Below are 22,648 nucleotides of genomic sequence, written 5' to 3' on the forward strand. Positions count from 1 at the left end.
ACACTAAAAAAAAAAAACCATACATATAAACACATATTTGGTTTTATCTTTCTTTTCAGGGCTTAAGCAGTATTAGGGATCTCCTTGAAGTACAAATAATATTAACAAAATTTAGACATAATGTTTATAGCTGAAATACATACATTATTTTATGCAAATCTAAAATGAACATAAAGAATAAAACTCAATCCCTATATACCGTTCATTTTTATTTCATGCTCCTTGACGACAAAAAATTAAATAAAGGTCTAAATCAAAAAAGAAAACCCAAACGTTGAGCTGCATAATAAACGATAAAAGCCCCCAGTCTCTGCAGTCTTATGTTTTTTTTTCTACCAAATGAGAAAACCTCCCATGGCCAGCCGTTAATATATGTAAAAAAAAAAAAAAAAGAAAAAAAGAAAAAGGAAACTACCTCCAAATTTCAATACATAAATTAATGTAAGGGCCACGTGGAATATCCAGGTTGTAACTAAACTGAGATTATTTTCTGAAAGAAGTGGCATGACACATTTAGTCTACTGTACATTCCTCATTTGTACAGAAGAAAATCATGAATGCCAGAAGTACTCCAGAATGCCTGTACCTTTATTACTCACCTTCTGTCCATATCAAGATACATTCTTTCTGCCTCTTCAAACCTGCCGAAGTAGGCAGCAACTTCGGCCTGCTTCATGGACTCACTCTGTAGATTGCCCAGGCGCTTCACGAACTTAATGCCTTGGTAATCTTTGCAGCGCACAAACGCTTGCTCTGCCGTGTGCAGATCTAGTTTCTGAAGAGCTGCTTCAGCCAGTAGGCGCCTTTATTAAAACAAGAAACAGAAAAGCTTATTGCCATTACTGATAAACAAGTCTTGAACCCGAATTTAATTATTATACCTGTTGTTTCTAGTTAAACATGGTGGGAAGTGATTACTTTAACATATTTATGTATGTTTTACTTAATATTATGCTTATTTTGAGTACTTCCAAATCTGAATTTAATTTCTGTATTTTAAAAAGAAGAACAAAGGGGCGCCTGGGTGGCTCAGTCACTTAAGCATCACTTCAGCTCAGGTCATGATCTCACGATTCATGGATTCCATCCCTGCGTTGGGCTCTGTGCTCACAGCTCAGAGCCTGGGGCATGCTTTGGATTCTGTGTCTCCCTCTCTTTCTGCCTCTTCCCCACTCACTCTCTGTTTCTCTCTCAAAAAATAAATAAAAAACAATAAACATTTTTTTTAAATAAAAAGAAGAACAAGAATGCAAGTCTACCCCCATGAAGGCTACCATGAGAGTGGGAGACAATAGAGCTGAGACTTTAAATGCATACACCAGACATTTTGGGAGGATTTTTTATTTTTAAATACCAAAGTCGGGGGTGTGGATTGTCCTCGATGAATTGAGATGCATCTTCAATTCCAACTTTCTCAATCAATGCTCGACTATCTCGCAAGGACCGGATCTCAAAGTTAATTATATAATCCTTGTTTGGGTGTTCTGGATTCTAAAAATAAAGATGAAAAGAAATGCAAATACCTGCCGTTAGAGTATGTGTTTCTTTTTTACAGTAAAATACATGCACACACACAAACAACTGTATCATGTTGTAAACCAAAATGGGAAGAAAAGATATTCCAATGTGTGGGTCTTTGAGTTATCTGGAAAACAGCCACAATCCACAGGTGAAGTTCCTCCTGAGGTTACTAGGCTGCCCACAGGGAAAAGAGGACAGTGGAAGAAGGGTTGTCTTACAATCATACAGCCTTGTTTCCCTCAGCTTAACTCTCACGTTCCCAGGGGCTACTATTCTCTTCTCGCCCAAAGCGCTGCAGAAAAGACATGTGCAGGGGCCTCTACCAGCTCACTCCTTAATCTACTCTCTCCTTGCCGGGGGGAAATGGGACAGTTGTCCCTGTGCTGTTGGGCAGCAGACAAGCAAATACAAGAAAGAGCTAGTTTTCATTATCTCTTTCCTTTTGTTAATTCAGCTAGCTGACCCCTCCAAAATTTTTTTTTCTGAAGGCCAGTCTTACAGGAAATAGCTAGCTAATGGCCAAGAAAATAAAACAGTTATAATGAACTCACCAATATCCTACATATTCCAAGTAAAGAAAAAGTGAAGCCCAGGAGAAAATTAGAACCCCCCGCCCCCACATACAGAAAACAGCAATGGCTCCCAGAACTAAGCTGCATCTGGCCCTCCCCACCTGCAACTAAACCACTGTACTTAGAAACTGAAAAGTTCTCCCAGAAATCCCTGGCACAAAGTAGAAAGTAGTATGGAAAATGCATGAGGTTTGGATTCAAACAGATCTAAGCTTAGATCCTAATTCCTCAGCCTACTGGCTATGTAACAACTCTTTCTAAAACCTGCTGTACCCCCGTCCTGTGCCCACCCAGGAAGCCAAGGCCATCTTCCCCAAATATAAACCCAATCACATCACTCTCCTGCTTTACTCCCCCAGTGACTCCAGAAGGCAGTCCAAACTCCACAGAAGGCACACAAGGTCTCGTATGACTGGGGCCAACCTCCCCCACGACTGTTCCCCTTCAGTTCCGCCACTGCTACCAATTACATACACCAGCTTTGAAGCCAGACGGCTTGGAGTGAAATCATTCACGTCTCTGCCTACTGCCAACTGGGTGTCACTGGCAAATGAGTTTCTCTCTCCAAGCCTCAGATTCTTCATATGAACAAATGAAGATAATAATCAGACTGGCTTCCTAGAATTGTGAGGATTAAATGAGATAACACGTATCAAACGTTTAGCACAATGCCAGCCTTGTACTACTCATGTGGTTCACAGTCTCAGAACTGTACCAGCGCTCTCTCCCCACAGACCTCTGACAGACGCACCTGTCCACTGAACTGCGCCAGCCCCGCCCCTTTGCTGGTTGCTGAATTTCTTGTCTACCTCCCCAACCCCTCTACTTGAGGCCAGGAACTTGCCTTACTGACTGCCAATAAACATCTGCTGAGTCAGTGAACAGACAGACTTTTTGGTAAATCATTTTACTCACAAAGAGCTTTCTCCACTAAAAATGAGGTCTGTGTATTATCTACCAGGCACAGTTGTAATGACAAATGAAGAGTGACATGCAATGACAAATGACAATTGAACACCTCCTATGAAGGCACTTTAGTGAATGTAAATTTAGTAAATTCCCTTCCTTTTCCTTTCGTATTCCTTCAGCTCTAGTGCTCCAATAAATTTCTCATGGGGGGAAAAAAAAACAGGCTCATAAACAAAGCGCTTTAAAGGGCTACAATTTACATATCAAACCAAAACATGAAACCATGCTACAAATTGCAACTAACTTCAGAAATGTAAAACTCTATTAACCCAATTCCAAAAAATATATGAAGTATACAGAAAAAAGTAAATGCTTTGTATAAAATGAAAGTAAAGGGGCGCCTGGGTGGCGCAGTCGGTTAAGCGTCCGACTTCAGCCAGGTCACGATCTCGCGGTCCGTGAGTTCGAGCCCCGCGTCGGGCTCTGGGCTGATGGCTCAGAGCCTGGAGCCTGTTTCCGATTCTGTGTCTCCCTCTCTCTCTCTGCCCCTCCCCCGTTCATGCTCTGTCTCTCTCTGTCCCAAAAATAAATAAACGTTGAAAAAAATAAAATGAAAGTAAAAATGTTTTTAATATATTCTTAGAGAAAGAAATTCTCAAAAGATAGTCAATGAAGGCCAAAGTAGGGGTTCAAAAAGATAGCTGGAATCAGAACTGGATTATTTTATAAAGCCTGAAAAAAAAATAGGAGGATAGTGGCCCTGCAAACAAAGTTACTCAAGTACCTGTCTTAGAGCTCAAAAGAACAAAGTAAATTAATTGTCAAGTATTTCTTCTCTTTGTTATTGACATAAAAACAATGACAACCACAACTAGCCACCATTTTTTGAGCTCTTGATCCAAACACTGTGGTAAGTGCTTTTCACAGATTACCTTATACAATAACAATCCTGTTAGATAGGAGCCATTATTATCCACATTTTATAGAGGAAAAAATTGAAAAAAATAATTGAGGCTTATAAACAAGAAAGGAAAATGAAGTTCAAAAAGGATGAAGGAACCTGTCTAAAAGTGGTACAAGTGACCAAGCAGGGTCAATCCACATTCCTAACAGGAACACCACACTGCCTGGGCATAAAATAAAACAAATCCCAGTCAAGCCAGCAACAAAAATACAATTGTTTTTCAAGAATTACCTTCAATATCTCATCCAAAAGAACAGATTTAATTTCTAAATCCTCAAAGATACAAATATATCCAGAAGTCTGAATGGGCTCCTTTAAAGATAAAGACAAATGTTATGCTTAATTGTACAAAATTTTCCTTCCTTTAACATATGACTTTGTATTTTATTTTCAACATTTTCAAACCAACAGAAAATTAGAAAGAATGTCATTAACATCCATATGTCCATCACCTAAATATTATTAACATTTTGCTAAATATGCTTCAGTCGATTTTTTGGATGAAGTCTTTTAAAGTAAATCAAATAAAATGTATAGACATCATGACATTTCACCCCTAAATATTTCAGTACATATCTCTAAAGATAAGGATGTTCTTTAAGTGGCCACATTACTATTATTACACCTCATATAATTAATATTAATTCCCTAATAGCATCTAACATCAGTCCAATTTTTCTCAATTAATCCAAAAATGCCTTATACCACTTGATAATTCTTACTCATGCAATGAAACATTAAATTTAATTCTTAATAAAACCAACAAACACTATAGTTGTATGTAAGTACATATATCAAAGAAATCTTACCCCATACTGCAAAGTCCATCCTGTATAAAATTAGCCAGAGAGCATTCCTGATAGATTTTCTACATAAGATTTATTTGCCAAGATGTAAATACACAAGTCTGTTACAGGTCTGTCTCTTTTCTTAGTATTACGCAAGCTTATAGAAATAAAGTGTAGCAAATGCATATTATAATGTAAAGTAGCTGCCCTAAATCTCTAGTAGAAAAAGGAGATATAAATATTATATAAATAACAAGAAATAAACTCTCACTATACTTACTACTTCCAAGAGCACTATGAAAAGGATAAGATAATGTCTGGTAATGGAAATAATACCAGAATGTAATTTTTAATGTTTATTTATTTTTTGAGAGAGAGAAAGACCAAGCTGAGTCAGGGAGGGGCAGAGAGAGAGGGAGACACAGAATCCAAAACAGGCTCCAGGCTCTGAGCTGTCAGCACAGAGCCCGACACGGGACTCGAGCCCATGAACCGCAAGATCATGACATAAGCCAAAGTCGAACGTTCAACTGACTGAGCCACCCAGGCACCCCTGGAATGTGTTTTTAATATGTGTGTGTGTGTGTGTGTGTGTGTGTGTGTGTGTATCATGAAATAGAAAGTAAGCAAAATTCAAAGGAAATAATGTATCAAATTTATAACTCTGATACTTAGTTCTTCATGTGATAGAAACTATAGGAAAATACTCAAAAAGATGGAAATTAGAGGTAAAAATTGAATCAGATTTTTAAAAATTGAATCATATTTAGTTTTAGTATGTCAAGGTTTAAGAATGGGGCTCTGTGTGCACATTATATGCATTTGAGTCTTAAAGTGACATTTTCTCTTAAAAAGTAAAAATTGTTGGGGCACCTGGGTGGTTCAGTCGCTTAAGCATCCGACTTTAGCTCAGGTCATGATCTCACCATTCATGAGTACAAGCACTATGTCCAGCTCTGTGCTGACAGCTCAGCCTGGACCCTGCTTCAGATTCTGTGTCTCCCTCTCTCTCTGCTGCCTCCCCTGTTCACGCTCTGTCTCCGTCTCTCAAAGATAAGTAAACATAAAAGAAATTTTTTTAAGCAAAAATTGTTGATTATATGAGAAAATTTTACCAAATTTCTTTATTTCCTCAAAAAAAGTTGTATTGTGTAAAGGCAGGTATGAGCAATGATCACACAGAAAGAATCAAGGATAAAATTTAATTCAAGAATTAAGTATATAATAACATACTTCTTATAGAGGCCTTTCATATATTTTAATTATTTGAATACAACATGTATCCAAATATACCTGTATAAAAATGTTTATCATTAGAATATTGCTTTATTTTTGACTAGACAAAAAACAAAGCAAGGTAGCCAAAAAATAAAGTCATAAAAGATGATGTGTGGATAAAAAGTTATACCAAAAATAAAGAGAAAGGGAGAAAATAAAGATTGGAAGGAAGGTTAAAAACTAAGAGTTTCGAAAATAATCTATGATTATTGGCGCACAAGTAAATATGCAAATATATTTATATTATTCGGATTTTAAAAAGTCAACTTCTACTTGAATTATCTCATCTAATTCTCATTATTTTCCAAAATTCACTAGATATCCATCCATATTTCCATTGAATATGAAGTTTTAGACCAGTGGTCAACAAAAGCAGGATACACTCCCCTACTCAGTATATAAGAAATTTATTTTTATCAAGAAAGTATTTTAAACTTCACTAATCTATACTGTATTAAGTACTCTTACCCAGTACATACATCAGAAGGTCTCAGAACATGTACAGTATAACAGGTATCTTGAGCGCTTATCCATTTAATTGCAGCATACTGTGACATACCGAAGTTTGTATATACCTAGTTAAGCGGATTCAGGGATTACAGTCTCTAATTTTGCGCTAGCTCTCATAAATTGGACAAGTGGTTTAAAAATATCCCTGGAAAGAATACGTGAATGAAGTGGAATACTGGAATGCAAGCACAAGCAAACAAGACGAGGCAGAACAGTCACCCCCTTTACTCCTGGCAAACTCTGGGGTTAGCCACATTAGAAAGTGAAAACAATCACATTCGAATCAGATCTGACAGAAAGTCAGCTAAACAATTGAAAATTATCAAGAAGACTATTTGAAACACAAGACTTTACGAAGTTAATAATTCAAGTGTGCACGATGCTCAGACACTAGCTAATGGCAGTGAGAACTACAGCACCCTGACATTTCAAAATAAAGTTCACTTCAGCCTGTTAAATGTATTTTTTTCCTCATTCTTTCAGAATTTCTATTTTAGGGACATGATTCATACAGTACTTGTATTAATATGGTAAGTCACATATATCATTTCTAAATAAATAATTATGCATAGATGAAGATATGGATTCAAAAATTTGGAAACTTCTTGTTTGGTAAAGAAGTGTATAAAAATGAGCTGAGTGGTAAAAATATGAGATATGAAAGGAATATGAATATGAAGTAGTACCAATGAAAGGGAAGATCCAAGAAAAAGACTAGAAAAGCTGAATTGGTACCTTTAGAGGGTCACTGGAGATAAAAATGACCAAGCAGGGAATATCAACATTAAATACTCATTTCCAAATTCTCAGAAAGTGTGCTTTATCAGTGAATTACAACTTCACACACAAATGGCACCCGTTTTTCATCTATAATCTGAAGAAAGGTTTACAACTTAAAGGAAGGTATGAATCTAGAATTCCTAACACTCAAATGGACAAAAATGGATTCAGTATTAACTGTCAAATAACAGCTTATCTCCTGAATTGTAAAAGAATACTATGCCCTAAAGGAGCTCCAGTAAATCCTGTTTTAAAGAGTACGTCCTTACATAATCAGTCAATGAGCAGCCAAAGAAATGAACAGCAGAGCAACTAACCAATAACTAACCAAGCAGGGACAACAGCCAGCCAGTGTCCTCATGAATGAACAGAACAGCACAGCATGACTTATAAAGAAATCCAGTCAGTGGTGAGGTTGAAAGAAATCCATCTAGCTTTAAATCCAACAGAAATTGAACTACTTGCCAAGCCTGAAAATGACTCTAAAAAAGGAGGGGAGGGGAAGGCTATTCTGTTAAAACTACTCAAGAAGCACTTTGCACCAGGCCAAGACGTCCCCTGGTGCTAGACTGAGCGTGTGTGCTACACACACGTTACAAACAGCCAGGAACAACACTCGCCCAGGCATATGATTTCTGACTTAGTACGCATGGGGACACGGATGGAAAAAGGACCCTAACATTCAAAAAGTATTCTCCCATCCTCAAGGTTAGCCTGTGGTTACCTGTCAAATTTTTACACTTACTTTGTGGCAAGTGTCAAATTTCCCTTGGAGCCTTGAAAGAAGCCCCTGCTTACAAGTTAAATGCAGCAGCCCTGAATGCCTTTCCTTTAAACCCTACCCAGGGGCTAAAAATTACAAAGATCCTTAAAATTCCTGACAAAGCCTTTGAGAACAATTCACATGAGGTCATTTCCCAGCCCAAAGATCCTGAGTAGCACTAAAATGGGGAAATGTGAAAATAATTTAAGATATTAAAGGGACAGTGTAATAGTTTACCACTAAATAAATCACTCTAGAAGATTTTTGGCAGCTCAGTGGTCCAAGCATGCAATTTCTTTCCAAAAAGGAAACCGCAAACCCATACATCAATTAATGATATCTATCAACTTATTTATTATTATTTACATTTGTTGGGTGCAACAACCATACAGAAAATTCCCAACTGGAAACCATTAATTATTCAAAAATTACATAAAAATTTATCTCAATGATGCTTTGATTAGGCTACCACTCAAATTACATTGAATTTCCTAAACACAAATGCTAACAGTTGGTCCAGAGCAGACTGACAGGGAAGTTCTAAACTTAAAAATTAGCTGATGTGGGGCACCCCAGTGGCTCAGTCGGCTGAGTGTCCGACTCTTGACTTCAGCTCAAGTCATGATCTCACAGTTTGTAGGTTCGAGCCCTGTATCGGGATCTGCGCTGGCAGTGTGGAGCCTGCTTGGGATTCTCTCTCTGCCCCTCCCCTGCTCTCTCTGTCAAAATAAATAATCTTAAAAAAAAAACAATTAGCTGATGTGAGCCACAAGTAGAAAATCAAAATATAACTTTAAAATTAGTGAGCAAGTGGCTTCCTGATACTCCAGAGAGGACAGATTAATCAGTCCACACTTGCATATTCATAAAATCATCAGAGTGAGAAAGACCAGGATTAGTGGCTGATAGAGGTCATGTGAACATAAATAAGGAAGCACAGATTAAGGTGGACAGGGAGGCAAAGGAGAATAAAAGCCTACACTTCTTTGGTTAGGTTGTTTTAAGCAATTTTGGTAAATATTACTACTGATTTTCTTTTTTTCTTAACTTTGACAAGGAAAAAATAAAGACTATGTATTAGAGACCATGGTTCCATCTTTTAAAAAGTACAGATAAATGCTTAGGAAGTGCCTTTCAGAGAAAGCAGAGACTTTTTAAAGGATGGGTATTATTCCCACTTATGACCAAATATTTTACAAATCCACAGATATGTTTCTATTTATTTTCAGAAATTTACGCCTCCAACACCAACAAACCTCTTAAGGAAACAAAAGGGAAATAGCCAGGTTTTCACATCTGGCTCATTATTTATGTACTGCTAATACTCATTTCTTGTGTTTACCTCAGGATCCAAGTTTCTGAAAATATACATTCTTGTCTTCTCCATCATCGCAAACAAATCTGGATTATCCTTGGCCCACTTCATATCCCAGACATCTTTACGCTCCAATTTTAACAACTCGCCAATGACCTGCTGTCCTGTGCTGTCTGTTACCCGAGCGTCCAAGTCAAAGAAAGTTAGAACTCCTGAGATATCTATGATAGCAAGACGACTACAAATATTGAAATTGGAGAAAGGAAACAAGATGGTAAAATGACAATCAGCAATCACGAATATAATTATTACCCTTCTTGTGCAAAATCAGTTCATCCAAATCTGGGAAGAAGGCAGAAATGACTTTAAGGGGCACCTGGGTGGCTTAGTCGGTTAAGCGTCCGACTTCGGCTCAGGTCATGATCTCATGGTTCGTGAGTCCCACATCGGGCTCTGTGCTGACAGCTCAGAGCCTGGAGCCTGCTTCAAATTCTGTGTCTCCCTCTCTCTCTGACCCTCCCCTGCTCATTCTCTGTCTGTCTCTCTCTCTCAAAAATAAGTAAACATTTTTAAAAAATTAATAAAAAAAGAAAAAGAAAAAAGAAATGGCTTTAAAAAAATAACTGGTTTTAAAAATTTCTTAAATTTGATAGAAGACATAGACTACTCTCCATTTTGCTTCCTTGTGAGGAAAAAGTATCCAAAGGAATTAAAGCAACTGGTACGCAATTTAAAGTATTACATTTGAATTTCTATATTTTGCCAATTAGAGAAAAACATCTAAATACCGTATAATAAACATTTAAATATAAATATAGTACAGTAAAACCACACTGAACCATAGACAAGTTTAAAACAAATACACATCTTTGTATTTATTACATAAATCCAACAATCCAAATTGATAACTTCTAAGCCCAGCATCTATATGAAGAGAATTTTCAGACTTACCTAGAATTGCAATTCAAGGATAACTGGTAGGCTCGACAGTTAAGGGAATACTTTTGAATCAAACCAACATTAGGAAGACTGTATCTCTGAATGGTGCCAGATTCACGACCCTGTGGAAATTACTTTTGATTACTAAAGCATATTTACAAAATAACATTAAATTACAACTACACATCTCTCTATATGTTCATACATTTGTTTCCAAACCAAAGTGAATGTGTCATAACTAATTCCCAATTCTGATACTAAATCACGTTACCGAGTACATATTTATCTCCTAATTTAATTAAACCCCTTTAAAAGTGGTTGAAGGTGATGTAATTTTTTTTCATGCAGCATTCAAGAAAGAAGTCAGAAACTTAGCTGTTCAGTAATACATAACTCCTTATATCACAAGGAAGAAATAACAAGGGTGACTTACAGTTGTTGTCTAGGTTAATATTTAAGGTACATTAAAAGCTAAAATATAAAGCACTTATTGCATTAAATTTCACCATGAATGAAAAATCAATATAAGATCACCATATGAAACAGTGGTTTCTGAAAGTCCACGTTTTTATCCTATAGCCATCTACCTGATACTAGTTAGTGGCAAATGGAGATGATCAGAAGCAGTGATACAATGAGTATTAGTTTAAATGTGTTAGAATGGCTAAAATTAACTCAGGAAAAAACAGATGTGGTGAGGCTGCAGAGAAAGGGGAACTCTTTTGTGCTGCTGGTGGGAATGCAAACTGGTGCAGCCACTCTGGAAAACAGTATGGAGGTTCCTCAAAAATTTTTTAAAGATTAAAAATAGAGCTACCCTACAACCCAGCAGTTGCACTACTAGGTATTTATCCAAAGGATACAAAAAGACTGATTTTAAGGGGCACATGCACCCCAATGTTTATAGCAGCGCTATCAACAATAGCCAATTATGGAAAGAGCCCAAATGTCCATCTACTGATGAATGGATAAAGTAGATGTGTTATAAGACTGACACTTCTCCTGGTCAGAAGGGGCCCACGGCCTGCCAGATGAGGTAGGTCAATAAACTGTTCTATGAATAGTGGAGAAAAAAAAAAAAAAAAGATGTGGTGTATATATATACAATGGAATATTACCTGGTGATCAGAAAGACTAAAATCTTGCCATTTGCAACAATGTGGAGGTAACTAGAATGTATAAAGCTATGCGAAATAAGTCAGTGAGAGAAAGACATTGCATGATTTGATTCATATGTGGAATTCAAGAAACACAACAGATATACATAAGGGTAGGTAAGGAAAATAAGATAAAAACAGAGAGGGAGGAAAACCATAAGAGACTCTTAAATACAAAGAACAAACAGGGTTGATGGAGGAGGTTGGTGGGAGGTAGGCTAAGTGGGTGATGGCCATTAAAGAGGATACTTGTTGGAAGGAGCACTGGGTGTTATATGTAAGTGATGAATCACTGGGTTCTACTCCCAAAACCACTATTACAATTATGTTAACTGACCTGGATTTAAATAAATTTTTAAAATTTTTTTTTGATATTTATTTTTGAAAGAGAGAAAGAGAGACAGAGTATGAGTGGGGGAGGGCAGAGGGACAAGGAGACACAGAATCTGAAGCAGGCTCCAGGTTCCGAGCTGTCAGCACAGAGCCCAACGCGAAGCTCGAACCCATGAACAGTGAGATCATGACCTGAGCCGAAGTCAGACACTCAACAGACTAAGCCATCCAGGTTCCCCTAAATAAAAATTTTTAAAAAAAGAATATAAATGAGGCTCGGCAGAAGCTTAAAACTAACACACCAAAAGCATGATCCTTAAAAGAGAAAACTGATACACCAGAATTCACAAAAATCAAAATTTTTTCTCTGTGAATGACCTTGTTAGGAGAAGAAAAAAGACAAAGTACAAATTGGAAGAATATTTGCAAATCATGTACCTAACAAAGTGGGCATCTCTCTAGAATATGTAAGGAAGTCTCAAGACATAAAATATTACATTAAAAGCTGATTAAAGATTCCAAAAAATATGTTTAAAAATAAAACAGTCAGGAATGCAAGCTGGTGCAGCCCCTCTGGAAAACAGTATGGAGGTTCCTCAAAAAAACTAAAAATAGAACTACCCTATGACCCAGCAATTGCACTACTAGGCATTTATCCAAGGGATACAGGTATGCTGTTTCAAAGGGACACATGCACCCCCATGTTTATAGCAGCACTATCAACAATAGCCAAATTATGGAAAGAGCCCAAATGTCCATCGTTGGATGAATGGATAAAGAAGATGTGGTATATATATATATATATATATATATATATATATATATATATATATATATATATACAACGGAGTATTACTTGGCAATCAAAAAGAATGAAATCTTGCCATTTGCAACTATGTGGATGGAACTGGAGGGTATTATGCTAAGTGAAATTAGTCAGAGAAAGACAAAAATCATATGACTTCACTCATATGAGGACTTTAAGAGACAAAACAGATGAACCTAAGGGAAGGGAAACAAAAATAATATAAAAACAGGGAGGGGGACAAAACAGAAGAGACTCATAAATATGGAGAACAAACTGAGGGTTACTGGAGGGGTTGGGGGAGGGGATATGGGCTAAATGGGTAAGGGGCACTAAAGAATCTACTCCTGAAATCATTGTTGCACTATATGCTAACTAATTTGGATGTAAATTTTTAAAAAATAAGAAATAAGGGGCACCTGGGTGGCTCAGTCGGTTAAGCGGCCGACTTCAGCTCAGGTCATGATCTCGCGGTCCGTGAGTTCGAGCCCCGCGTCGGGCTCTGTGCTGACAGCTCAGAGCCTGGAGCCTGTTTCAGATTCTGTGTCTCCCTCTCTCTCTCTGACCCTCCCCCGTTCATGCTCTGTCTCTCTGTGTCTCAAAAATAAATAAATGTTAAAAAAAAAATTTTTTTTAAATAAAAAATTAAATTAAAAAAAAAGAATACTCAAAAACAATAAAAATAAAAAATAAAAGAATAGAAGTTTCAGTGTAACTCTGTGTAAACCTTAATGCTGACAGATCAATAGTTGGTATAACAGACAAGAGCGAACTCTGGTTTCCAAACCCTTCTGTTCCTCTGGCCATGGCAATGGGACAAAGCGGAAGGCTCGGCTCAGGCCATCTTTCCCTCTCCCCTTTTTAATCAGTGGAGCACCGCTTTTGCAGCGTGATTCTCAAGAGGGGCCTATCAGAAAGGGTGGAAGGAGGAGGGGGAGAATATTGTTTAGTGTATAAAAGGGAGGTATGGGTTTTGGAAGATTTACCATATTGGGGTAGGAAAAAAGATTTTGTTTTTGAAAAAGGGGGCCCTTTGGCTTTAAAGGTTTGAAAAAGTAATGATTCTAAAACCTTTTACATTTCAACAGTGAAATTTTAAAGGCAGAAGATATTTTCTCCATTACACTTTCTGGCTGGTATTAAAACCATTCAAGTGTGTATGTTATAGGTAGACTGTCATTTGGGAATTATGTCAATTTTCGTGATTGATAGGAGTTGCATGTTACTTTATTTTTGCTAATGTCAGAAACACCACTAGCATAACCAAAAACCCCTGCCATTGAGCAAAGACTCTAAAAAGAAAAAAGAGGCTCCATAAGACAAACTCCTTCAAAAATACACCAAATTTACTTGATGAGGAAAAACAATAATACATTCTTAAGATTTTGTCCCCCCAAAAATTATCTAATGGCTAAAGAACATAACTAGAACTGTAAACATACACCACTAAGGCTATGTTTACACAACTGAAATTCAATGACTCCACCACCATTATATTAAAGTAAACATTTAGTTCTAAAATTAGTATTTTCAAACGCCAGAGCTCAAGAAAAGCCACCATTACATTCATTTTATTTGAAAAATTCAGCAAAAATTTGCCCTAGACTTTTTTTTTTTTTTTTACTGGTTAGCAAACACACCACCTCTTCATTTTAAGTCTTATGAAAATAGCTGAGCCAAAGCACTTTCTCCAACACCAAATAGTGGGCCACATACAGAAGGAAGCTTTCTAAGACCTACTACCGCTATCCAATCCACTCGACACCTGCCAACCCTTGTGTGGCTCATGCAAGCCGGTGTCAAACTCTCCCCAGTTGGCCACTATTCTACTGCATTTATTAATAGTTATTTTTGCAAATAATTAACAATTTGTGAGGCAGTCTTTAAAAATTTCTTATTTACTACTTTGGGCTTAGAAAACTGGGTGCCCACAAGATGATATTCAAATCCAAAACATATTACTTTACTCTATTTTTATAATTTAAACAATTATTATTCATAAAATCAGTTTTTTAAGAACTTACCACGATCAGTGTCTTATCAGATGCAGTTATGGCACAAATTGGATCCCGGGTGCCCTAAAATAAATCAATTATTATTCTTTAACAAATACTTATTGAGTGACTAATCTGGTATAAGGTAGTATGCAATTCACTAAGAAGAATACTTCAATATATTTATTAACTTAAACATTCACTTACTGAGCACCTACTATGTGCAAGATGCTGAACTAAGCACCGAAGACACTCGAATAAAATCTTTCCCCTCAGGGATTACTCAAAAGCCTACTGGGGAAGAAAGCGAGCTGAACACCTAATTAATAAAAGTAGCGGTACACTCAAGATCTAGGAGAGCAACAGGAAGGAACATCTCATTTACACAGAAGTACGCAGGGAGATGGAAACCTGAGCTCAGTCATAAAAGATGAACAGATGACAGAAGGGCCAGACCGTGCCAGAATGAGGAAGGGGAAACAGCATGGCACAGCAACAAGCTGGACGAGTCTCAAGAGCTTATGCTTAGTGAGAAAAAGCCAATCTCAAAAGGTTACATGCCACATGATTCCATTCATTTAAAGAATTCTCAGAGTGACAAAACCAGAAATGGAAACAGATGAGTGGTTGCCAGTGGAGCAGGGATGGGGTGGAGAACAAGTGTGAAAATGAAGAAATAGCATGAGGCAAGTTCTTTCATGATGGTAAGATTCCATAAAACCACACGCACACATGTACATGCATAAACTAGTGAAAACTGAGTAAGGAATCCGGTGGGAGTCCAGTTAATGGTGTCATTATCAATGTCAATTTCCTGTTTTTGATATTATACTACAGTTACAGAAGATGTCACCATTGGGAAGTGGGGTAAAAAGGTTCTAAGCTATCTGTACAACCTCCCATGAGCCTATAATTATTTCAAAAATGTTTTTAGGGGCCTCTGGTGGCTCAAGTCAGTTGAGTGTCTGACTCTTGATTTTAGCTCAGGTCATGATCTCATGGTTATGGGATTGAGCCCAGCATCATGGATTGGAGCTCCACACTCAGCGTGGAGCCTGCTTGAGATTCGCTGTCTCTCTCCCTCTGCCCCTCTCCCCCTCTCACGCTCTCTCTCTCTAAAATTTTAAAAAAGAATAAGAAAAAAAACAAAAATGTTTTTAAAAATCAAAAGAAGGAAAAATCACAGCACACCTAGAAAAAGGTTTTCAGAACAGAAATTTTTTTTAAGAATTACCAGAATATGATGCTATTCACTAAAAACAAATTCTTTTTCAGATCTTAAACTAAAATTACAGTACTTCCAAATCTACAGATATTAACATTTGCTGGCAATAAGATCACTTACTTGAATGGCTTTACTATAGTCAAGCACCCCATCCACTGATCCAGAAGGAGTATCATCCACATGATAAATTCTGGAAAAAAAAAGTCAGAATTTCAAAGATAGTCTAAGTACAGGTTATACCATTTCATAATCTCTAGAATAATTAGGTTGAATGTCACCAATGAATACTGTTATGTAACATAAATGTCCTGATTATTTTAAAGAGTTCTTGACACAACCTGGGGCGCCTGGGTGACTCAGTCAGTTAAGCGTCTGACTTCAGCTCAGGTCATGATCTCACAGTTCGTGAGTTCGAGCCCCGCATAGGGCTCTGTGCTGACAGCTTAGAGCCTGCTCCAGTCTTCAAATTCTATGTCTCCCTCTCTCTCTCTGCTCCTCCCCGTCTCATGCTCTGTCTCTCTCTCCTTCAAAAATAAATAAAAACATTAAAAAAAATTTTTTTTTAAAAAAGAGTTCTTGACACAACTCAATCGTATAAAGGTAGAAACTACCTACCAGGTGTTTCCTAGTTATGCAAGTAATATGTTCCTGAAAGCTAGGTCGAAAATATATTTGAACATTGAATCACATATTTTCAATGAATTTCATTAAGACCCAACAGCTATTTTACCTTATTCTCCAAATGAATGTCAGGAATAACTTCTGATACACTAAGTAAGTTTCTCTGTTGTTTCTCCGTAATTTCCTGTCTAATAATGTGCTCAATGAAGGTGAAGCCTAGGGGCGTCTGGATGGTTCAGTCAGTTAAGTGTCTGACTTCGGCTCAGGTCATGACCTCACAATGCCATGGATTCAAGCCCCGCATCAGGCTCTGAGCTATCAGCACAGAGCCTGGAGCCTGCTTCGGATTCTGTCTCTGTCTCTCTGCCCTTCCCCTGCTTGCTCTGTCTCTGTCTCTCAAAAATAAATAAATGTTAAAAAAAATTTAGGGCTGCCTGGGTGGCTTAGCTGGCTGAGTGTCCAACTTAGGCTCAGGTCATGATCTCGCATTCGTGGGTTCAAGCCCCCATCGGGCTCCGTGCTAACAGCTCAGAGCTTGGAGTCTGCTTCGGATTATAGGTCTCCCTCTCTGTCTGCCCCTCCCCTGCTCGTGCTCTCTCTCTCCATCTCTCAAAAAATAAAATAAAACATTAAAAAAATTAATAAAAATTTTAAAAAATACATAAAGGTAAAGCCTAAATGTATTTGGGAAGCTCTAATTAATGGAATTTTTGTTCTGAACTAAAGAATTGTTCCCTATGTTCCCTGTGTGATGATGATGATTACTTTTGGACTCTGCCCATCTCTCTGATACCTTCATTATAATACTATTCACACCATAGTATCTCCACTAGTTTACCTCTCTCTCTAGTTGGTGGGTTTCCCGGAACCAAAGGCTGTATCTCTAGTGCCTAGCACAGTGCCATATACTGCCAGGTGCTCTATGTCTGCTGGAAAAACATTAAAACAAGTGGAGGTGAACAGGGAAGATACAACATAGAGTAGCTATGAGGCCCTGGGCAAGTCACTTAACTTCTCTGATCCTCAATTTCTCCATGTGGAAATAAGGGCAACGTTTTGCAGGGTTTTTTTTAAGAGGCATAAATAAAATGATGTTTGTAAAGTACATATGCACAAAGCCTGATCATCAAGAAATCATAAATGTAATATAATCATAAGAAAATCAAGCCATTTTCTATCTCGAAAATATGAGATTTTATCATTGTTAAACTGAAATCATAATTGTACTTTGATCAATAAGGAGATTAAATGTTAAATTTAACAGAAATGTATTAAAGACAGAAAGAAAATATATTTTAAAAAGAAATAATTTAGAGGTGCCGTGCTTCTGTATTTTACTACATTTCTATTAAGTATATCCAGCCACTATTTCTACTAGTTATCACAAAATAAGAGTCAACGGTTAGAATAGGAGGGCTCTCAAGAGATCACGTGACCCCCTTCCCCCTCTTAAAACAAGCAGGGTACTACAAGAAAGGCGAATCTGAGTGAAGTGCTTCAGAGCCAGATCAACCTGGCTTTATGTCCCATCTCTACTTATCAGCTAGTGACCTTTGGCAAATAATTGAAGCTCACGTGTCTTAGTCTCTTCTCTGTGAAACAGGATTAATGAGAGTACTCACTAGGCTTACTGGAGTATCTGGCAGGTAAGAAGTATTCAGTGTTGGCTGTTATCACTATCATCAAAGATATTTTACAGATGAGGAAAGTGAGGTCCAGAGAGAACCTGCCCAGTCATATCCCACATAGAAATACAAGGAAATGCTGCCATCTTAAAGCCAGAATATCTTCAGCTGGCTCCCAGGACACTCACTCTATGGAGAGGCTAGACTTTTCTGTCCCAACTTTGTCCTTAGATCTACCTTCTCCCTGCAGATGGCAGTTCTCTTGCTTATTATTGCTACCACTGCCACATGCTGTCCTGAAAAAGGCCAAAGATTTTTCCTATCTAGACTTTCAGAACTACTGAGAAGATATAGTATTTTTCAATTTTTTGTTGTTGTTGTTTTGCTTCCACATGAATTCATGCATCCAGAATATTTTTACTAGGGACATTTCTCCTATCTTAGTACCTGAGTGAATCTTAAAGGAAAGGGAAGATTGCATTAAGACAGCAAGCATGTGTGAGGGAAGATGATCTGAAAAAGCAACCCAGGGTTTCTGACATAACCCCCAGTGCCCACTCCCAACAGAGGTCTAAGCCCTGATTAAGAATGATTAGGTTAAAGCACTCAACAAAATGCTTTATTTAAAGGTTTAGGGTGGGGCATCTGGGTGGCTCAGTCAGTTAAGCCTCTGACTTTGGCTCAGGTTGTGATCTCAAGGATCATGGATCCAGCTTGTGTAGGGCTCTGTGTTGGCAGTGCATAGCCTGCTTGGGATTCTCTCTCTCTCCCTCTCCCTCTCTGCCTCTCCCCTGCTCGCACTATCTCTCTCAAAATAAATAAACTTTAAAATACATACATACATACATACATACATACATACATACATACATAAAGGCAGGCTTAGGGTAACAACAAGTGGGTAAAATACAGAATATCACCAACAGAGATAATATAACTTACAAAAACTCAGGAAACACATCTACACCTTGAAACTTATCACAGGAATCCCCCCATCCTAGTCCTAACTTCTCTATGTAGTAGAGCCCTCTCTATCACTTAACCCAACTCCCTGGAATCCAGGGCAAGAAAAAGAAGCCCAAGTAACCAGTTCACCCTACCTGAAGACCTCCTCCTTATCTGTGTCTAAGAACCTGCCTATCCTATGGTGGCTGACACTAGGATCACCCCCACTCTCCCAGAACAACCTGTGCCACTAACCCATAAGAATGAAGCTTTGGTCAGACATTCAGTTGAATAATCGTATTTCAAGTATAGCATAATAACCCTAACATGGTGAGAGTAGGTGCGAGAGAATAGCTATTTCCTTATAAAAACACAGACTTCTGGGGCAGCTGGGTGGCTCAGTCAGTTGGGCGGCCGACTTCGGCTCAGGTCATGATCTCGCAGTCTGTGAGTTCGAGCCCCGCGTTGGGCTCTGTGCTGACAGCTCGGAGCCTGGAGCCTGTTTCAGATTCTGTGTCTCCCTCTCTCTCTGACTCTTCCCCATTCATACTCTGTCTCTCTCTGTCTCAAAAATAAATAAAACGTTAAAAAAAATTTTATAAAAAAAAAAAAAACACAGACATCCAGTTTTAATCTCTAAGGGCTTTCTTTTATTATACCACACCCCTTCTTATTTATTTTGATCAATGTAAACAAATAATTTGAAAGATTTTGAAAGATTTTGAATGGGAAAGTATTATTTCTAGTAATCAAAACAACTTACAGTTCTCAAGCATGACAATTTAGAATTAACTATGTCTGGTTTAAATGTGATACGGCTGAGCTACTAAAAACCATGTATCAAAAGATATACCTTTCTCTCCCTTCTTTCCGAGACCGCGTGATCTGATTAATTTCCAATGCTGTGAGCTTCTTTGCCACACGATATTGCCAGGTATAAAATGCTTCTTTTGAAGCTGCTATCACATGGGTTTTGGTCATTGCAACAAATAATGGTACTATTTAAAAGAGCATTAAAACAATTAGGTTACAGTTACACAGAATCACAGAATGTTTGTGCTGCAAAGGAATTCAGTGACCACTGTATTCAACTCCTCATTTCAGACAATATACCCAACATGCAGTCTCTAAAATCAAAAAACATAATCAAAAGCTTGTAGGACCATACAAAAATATTACATGAAAATGGATCAAAGACCTAAATGTAAGAGCTAAAATTACTGTAGAAATCTGAGGGGGGCTGGGGGGGGGGGAACCTTAGAAATAAATCTTTGTGACCTTGGATTAGGCAAGAGTTTCTTAGATATGACACCAAAAGCACCAGCAACAAAAGAAAAAGTAGATAAACTGGACTTCATCAAATTTAAAACATTTGTGCTTCAAAGGACACCATCAAGAAAGTGAAAAGACAACCCACAGAATGGAAGAAAATGTTTGTAAATCGTATATGTGATAAGGAATTATTTCTAGAATATATAAAGATCTCTTACAACTCAATAATAAAAAGACAAAAAACCCAATTAAAAAATGGTCAAAGGATCTGAATAGACATTTTTCCAATGAAGATATACAGTCACTAAGCAAAGGAAAAAGATGTCCAATATCATTAGCCATCAAGCAAATGCAAATCAAAACCACAATGACATACCACTTCAAACCCACTATAATGGCTACAATCAAAAAGTCAGCCAATAACAAGTATTGCCAAGGAAGCAGAGAAATGGTAGGGAAATAGTGGTGCATCCACTTTGAAAAATAGTTTGGCAGTTTCTCCATTTGCTAAATACAGAGTTACCACAGGCCCCACCAACTCCACTCCTAGGTATATACCCAAGAGAAATGAAAACAAATGTCCACACAGAAGCTCACACACAAATGTTCAGAACAGCATTGTTCATAATAGCCAAAAAGTTGAAATAGCCCAAATGTCCAATTAACTGATGAAGAGATAAATCAAATCCCACTACCTCCTCCCATCCCCATTATTATTACTGCTTGGTTTGGGCCTTTATCCTTCCCTCTGACCTCACATCTTATAATTCCTCATTAAGTTATAAAAGAAAATTCTAGATGGCTAACAAACACAGGAAAAAATGCTCAACATCACTCATCATCAGAAAAATACAAATCAAAACCACAGTGAGATACCACCTCACACCTGTCAGAATGGCTAAAATTAACAACTCACGAAACAACAGATACACTGCTGGTGGGAATGCAAATTGGTTCAGCCACTCTGGAAAACAATGTGGAGGCTCCTTAAAAAATTAAAAATAGAATTACACTACTAGGTATTTATCCAAAGTATACAAAAAGGCTGATTTGAAGGGGTACACGCACCCCAGTGTTTATAGCAACACTATCACAATAGCCAAATTATATACACAACGGAATACTACCCAGCGATCAAAAAGAATGAAATCTTGCCATTTGCAACAAAATGAATGGAACTGGAGTGTATTATGCTACGTGAAATACGTTAGTCAGAAAAAGACAAATATCCTATGATTTCACTCATATATAGAATTTAAGAAACAAAACAGACGAACATAGAGGAAGGGAAGGAAAAATAAGATTAAAAACAGAGAGAGAGGCAAACCATAAGAGACTCTTAAATACAGAGATCAAACTGAGGGTTGCTGGAGGGGAGGTGGGTGGAGGGATGGGCTAAATGAGTGATGGGCATTAAGGAGGGCACTTGTTGGGATGCGTATGGAGCGTTACATGTAAGTGACGAATCACTGGGTTCTACGCCTGAAACCAATACTACCCTGTATGTTAACTTGAATTTAAATAAATAAATTTGATTAAAAAAAAGAACAATTAGAGATTAAAAAAAATAAAATCATGAAGAAGAGAAGCTAGATTTAGAGTACTGTATGGTAAAATCTGTGTACAAGCGGACCCACACAGTTCAAACCTGTGTTGTTCAAGAGCCAGCTGTATCATTAAAATTAATTTTTGTCTGTTTAAAAAAAAGAAAAGAAAATTCTCCAAAGTTCCTTCCTAATTTAGGAAAATATTCTCCTAACCATATAACTTTGTTCATCTATTCCTTTTCTTAGAGAACATTTAAGCTCCTACCCTTTGTAGGACCTGTGTACCCTTTGATCACATAGCCTTATAAAATCTAGCTTAAAGATTAAAAAATAGAGCAAGAAGTAAAATAACTTGTCCAAGGTCACAAAACACAAACTAAATACCATAAAACTAAGCAAACACATTCACACAAACTATGTAAAAACAAAACAAAACTCCATCATAAAAGATCATTTTAGTACCTATTTTCTAAACTCCTGAATAATTAGAATAGTATAAAACTTGTGTTTTATTAAATATTAAGCTAAATAATTATTCATATGGCCAGAATAAAGGAATGGTGTTAACAGCAGCTACCATTTATGGAGTTCTTGCCATGGTCCAAGTAAACATTTAAGGCGTTAAAAGACTGAGAAAATGGACAAAGAATCAGAAACCAGGCTAATGATAAAATAGTAATTGAGTAGATTACCAACTTTGTGATTCAAATTCAAGAATTTTTATATACAAAGTAATTCAGTATAGTCGAATCATGCTAAAAACATTTTTCATTACAATTGTCAAG

General features: G+C 37.3%; 1 protein-coding gene across 4 annotated transcripts in view; it reads right to left on the reverse strand.

The window, feature by feature from the left end:
- The window catches only part of WDR35 (WD repeat domain 35), a 61,038-nt gene that overhangs the window by 10,739 nt on the left and 27,651 nt on the right, over window positions 1-22,648 (reverse strand). For all 4 annotated transcript variants that reach the window (XM_025927129.2, XM_025927128.2, XM_086700078.1 and 1 more), the window contains 8 exons: window positions 19,898-20,042; window positions 15,974-16,043; window positions 14,659-14,712; window positions 10,352-10,461; window positions 9,428-9,638; window positions 4,198-4,278; window positions 1,355-1,491; window positions 600-803 (listed from right to left, as the gene is read on the reverse strand). In XM_025927129.2, the coding sequence (XP_025782914.1) occupies window positions 600-803; window positions 1,355-1,491; window positions 4,198-4,278; window positions 9,428-9,638; window positions 10,352-10,461; window positions 14,659-14,712; window positions 15,974-16,043; window positions 19,898-20,042 (1,012 nt within the window). The remainder of the gene's footprint in view (window positions 1-599; window positions 804-1,354; window positions 1,492-4,197; window positions 4,279-9,427; window positions 9,639-10,351; window positions 10,462-14,658; window positions 14,713-15,973; window positions 16,044-19,897; window positions 20,043-22,648) is intronic.

This window comes from Puma concolor, chromosome A3 (genome assembly GCF_028749965.1).
Source record: "Puma concolor isolate L17-30 chromosome A3, mPumCon1.1.hap2, whole genome shotgun sequence".
In the NCBI taxonomy this organism is placed as follows: domain Eukaryota; kingdom Metazoa; phylum Chordata; class Mammalia; order Carnivora; family Felidae; genus Puma; species Puma concolor.